Raw genomic sequence first — 3601 nt, 5'->3', positions numbered from 1 at the left:
ACACTGATCCCTTCCTCACCAGCTTGTTCAGTCTCTACCAGGGGCGCAGCAGACGACAGCGCAGATCAATGATGTGAAATGTTTAATGTTGGTACATTTTATTCGCAACCATCCAAGTCTGCAGATTAAAATGCTCACAGCTGCAGTTCAGATGGTTCTGATTCTGTTTCTGTCCTTTTTCTCATGTGGAACCAAACTTCCTGGCTGTTAAATGAAGACAATCAGCTTCTAAATGCCGATAAAATTTATAATAAATCCCCGATAGAGATCCTGCTTTTTAATCAATGACCCTATAAAGTTTCGAAACCTTTAAACTCCAGTAAAAGCCATCGTAAAGTCAGACTTCTGCAGCTTGACCGCCAGGGGGCGATAGAGACTGAACCACACATGAATAAGAGAATCAGAAAATGATCTATCCTTCTCTGTTCAGTCTCAGTGCTGCTGCTAAAAATGTTTTAACTCTCTAAGTATGTTTAATGAAATTGTTGAAAAGAATAAGAAGAATGAAATTATTTCCTTTCTTATAAATCATTCTGAATTGTTTCTGAGGCCTTCGCGTTTCGTTTAGTTTGAGCTCAGCGGCCACCGTTCAAACAAGATGGTGCTGGAGAAGAAAACCTCCGGTGAGTTTTTCTCTTTTTAGGCTGACTGGTGAATAAAAAGCGACCCTGCTGCTGTGATCAGATGTGTTTTAGAAACATTAGCTGGGGGACAGAAGTTACCCCCTAATAGGGTCTCCTTTGGGGGGTTTCTGTCTGAAAACATCCGCTCTGCTGCGGACTCCACCGAAAAAACAAGCTATTTAAGCCGAACTGCAGTTTTAGAAATAACCCTGATGTATAAAGATACCGATTTTACATCAGAATTATTGTTACTAATCGGTCTATCATTCGGCTGATCAGGCGGCCTTCCTCACTGGCCAACTGGAGAATTATTAGAGATATAAGTTTCACCTTAAATGTGTTCAACATGGATAAACTGTGACTCAGAATACAGTGAGACATCAGTTATTATTAATCATGGAGCTAATTTATAGTGTTAGGTTGATAAACTGCAGCTGTTTGGTGTCTGTATTAATGGAGCGATCTACGGCCTGGTCCCACAGAGATGCTTTAATCCAATATGGAGCAGAAGTATGGAGGACTAACTCTGCCATATTTAAAAATAAATACTGAAATAAATAAATGCTCAATAAATATATAAGCATACAATTAATTGCCACCAAAAATACAATAAACAAATAAATGTAAGCAGAAATTAAATTATAAAGTGTGACATAAATGTATATAACTCTTTTAATTATCTTCTTTATTTATTTGCTTTTTTAATATTTACCTTATTTATTTTTTTGTCCTTTATAATCTTCAACTTTATTTTTTAATTACTTATATTTTAAGTATTTATTTATGTGCATGTTATATTTTTGTTTTATTCTTCCTTTGTATTTTTTTACCTTAGTTATTTCTTTGCAGCTATTTCTTTCTGCCCTTTTTGCATTTCTATCTCATTATGCAAATGAGGAGGGGGTGTGGCTTAGAGAGTCAACTTCTGCTCATTGGTTGGCTTGGCAGTCCATCTTCTTAACTCATAGAGCTCAGAGTATATCAGTTAAATGTTCTCTTTTCTGTTGCTGTTGTTCAATAAAAGTACGTTTTAAGATTATTTGAGGCGAGAACCTTATACTTTTAAGCGTCTCCATATGGCCCATTCACAGATTTAATGCGTAATTTAAAATAAAATGTTCCGAACTTGAGAGGACCGCGACTCCGAAGCTAATGGCAGCCCGTCTGCAGCGGCCCTTTCTCAGCATAGCCGTGTGTGAACGACCGCCCGCTATGATGGCGATTTTTGTTGTATTTGGGAAAAGTCCCTACTCGCGTTCTAATGACTTCAGACTCTCCTGTAGATTCGACCGATGAAGTAAAATGTTAACCAACACAGATGGTGAAAAGCAGATCATAGTGAAAAAAGATAACTAAAATTAAGTAATTGTTTGAAATTATTGAATTTTGTCCTTGATTTGAACATATAAATAATATTATCTGCCAGTGAGAAAGATTTTTGCTCTTAGAATAGTAAAAAATAATCTCTCTAAAGTTTCAAATGAACTTTACACATAGTCACACAGGTTTATTCAACATCACAAACCTGAACTTGATCAATGTGATGGAGGATCCACTGGTTGTCCTTTCTGCTCCTCACTCTCTCCCTCACAGCCTCCATCTTCCTCCTCACTCTCAGGATTGAAAGCTTCTGTTTCTGATTTGTCAGCTTCCTCACTAACCATCTCATCCTCCTCTCTTTCATCCTGCTCCTCGGCTCTGTTATCTTCATCCTCCCTCTTCTTGCTAACAGTGGTGAAAAATGAGGCAATGTCTCTTTTTCTTTTCATGACTACTGACGTTTCCTGAGCTGCAAGAAACTAAAGGATAATATCTAATTGGCATAACCGTGACAGAATCTTAAATATCCTTAAGTTTAAAACTAGCAACTTTATATTGAATTCACTGGTAAAGTAATACCATGATAGAAAATATTAAATCAGTTCCTCATGACAGAAGGTTTCATTGCAGTAAAAACGTCAGCAGCGCTCAAAGATGAGCCAAACCGCGCATCAACAAACAATCAGGTTTCCTGCTTTCCTCCGTCTCTTTAACTGTTTTCTGTTAGTCGTCCGACTCGTCTGTAAATGCTTTTCTTCTTCTTTCTTTTTCTCATTGAGAAAATCCTATGTGAGCGCGCACCGCACTAAAGATTCCTCATGAAACGGTGCGGCATATTAGTTCCAGTTTCTGTGTCATCGCATTCGGTTCGGTGCAGGGGCCATAATGGAGGCCAGGGCCGGTTCTACAGGGGCACCGGCCCCCGTGGGCCCCTGTCTAAAACCGCCTATGAGACAGAGGGAAGGATTTAGCTAAGCTAAGCTAACAGTAAAGGTGAGGGTTCAATGATTGAAGTGACAGGTGTTGCCATGTCCTTCTAACGGGTCGCTGTGTTTCAGCGCGGGTGGAGGCGGGTCAGCGGAGGGTTCTGGATGAGGCGACCCGCCAGAGGAGGCTGACCCGGCAGCTGGAGGCTCTGGAGAAAGACAACTTCCAGGTGGGTGGAGTCAATCGGTAGCCTAGTGAACTAGCCCCGCCCACCAGCGAGTGGTCTAACCTGGATCCAAGCCCTAGAACTGGCTGGCCAATCACAGCGCAGAGATGTTTCTAATGGATGCAAAGTGGGCGGGGTTAAAAAGTTTCACATTAAAGTTCATCAGAAGGAAAAGAGAAGAAAGGAGGTTAGATCAAACTGGACCTGGATTAGATTGGACTGTCCTCTGTGTCTCTGCGTCTCCAGGACGACCCCCTGTCCTCCCTGCCCCCCCCAGGTCCAACAGCCCGTCTGCCAGCCTTCAGCGAGACAGAAGAACCAGGTGAGTGGATGAAGGTCCCTCTGTCCCTCTCTGTCCCTCTGACTGGTCTCTGTCCCCTCAGTCCCTCTGACTGGTCTCTGTCCCTCTCTGTCTGTCCCTCTCTGTCCCTCTGACTGGTTTCTGTCCCCTCAGTCCCTCTGACTGGTCTCTGTCCCTCTCTGTCTGTCCCTCTCTGTCCCTCTG

General features: G+C 41.8%; 1 protein-coding gene across 1 annotated transcript in view; it reads left to right on the top strand.

Moving 5' to 3' along the window:
* The first annotated feature begins 497 nt into the window (after positions 1-497).
* znhit1 (zinc finger, HIT-type containing 1) overlaps positions 498-3601 on the top strand; it is a 6390-nt gene continuing 3286 nt past the window's right edge. Inside the window, exons 1-3 of the mRNA XM_015401571.1 lie at positions 498-623; positions 3002-3099; positions 3343-3418. Of these exons, the coding sequence (XP_015257057.1) occupies positions 599-623; positions 3002-3099; positions 3343-3418 (199 nt within the window). The 5' untranslated portion in view covers positions 498-598. The remainder of the gene's footprint in view (positions 624-3001; positions 3100-3342; positions 3419-3601) is intronic.

The sequence above is a fragment of the Cyprinodon variegatus genome, unplaced genomic scaffold, assembly GCF_000732505.1.
Source record: "Cyprinodon variegatus isolate N-32 unplaced genomic scaffold, C_variegatus-1.0 Scaffold1233, whole genome shotgun sequence".
Taxonomy (NCBI): Eukaryota; Metazoa; Chordata; class Actinopteri; order Cyprinodontiformes; family Cyprinodontidae; genus Cyprinodon; species Cyprinodon variegatus.
This window is presented reverse-complemented; position numbering and strand designations above follow the sequence as displayed.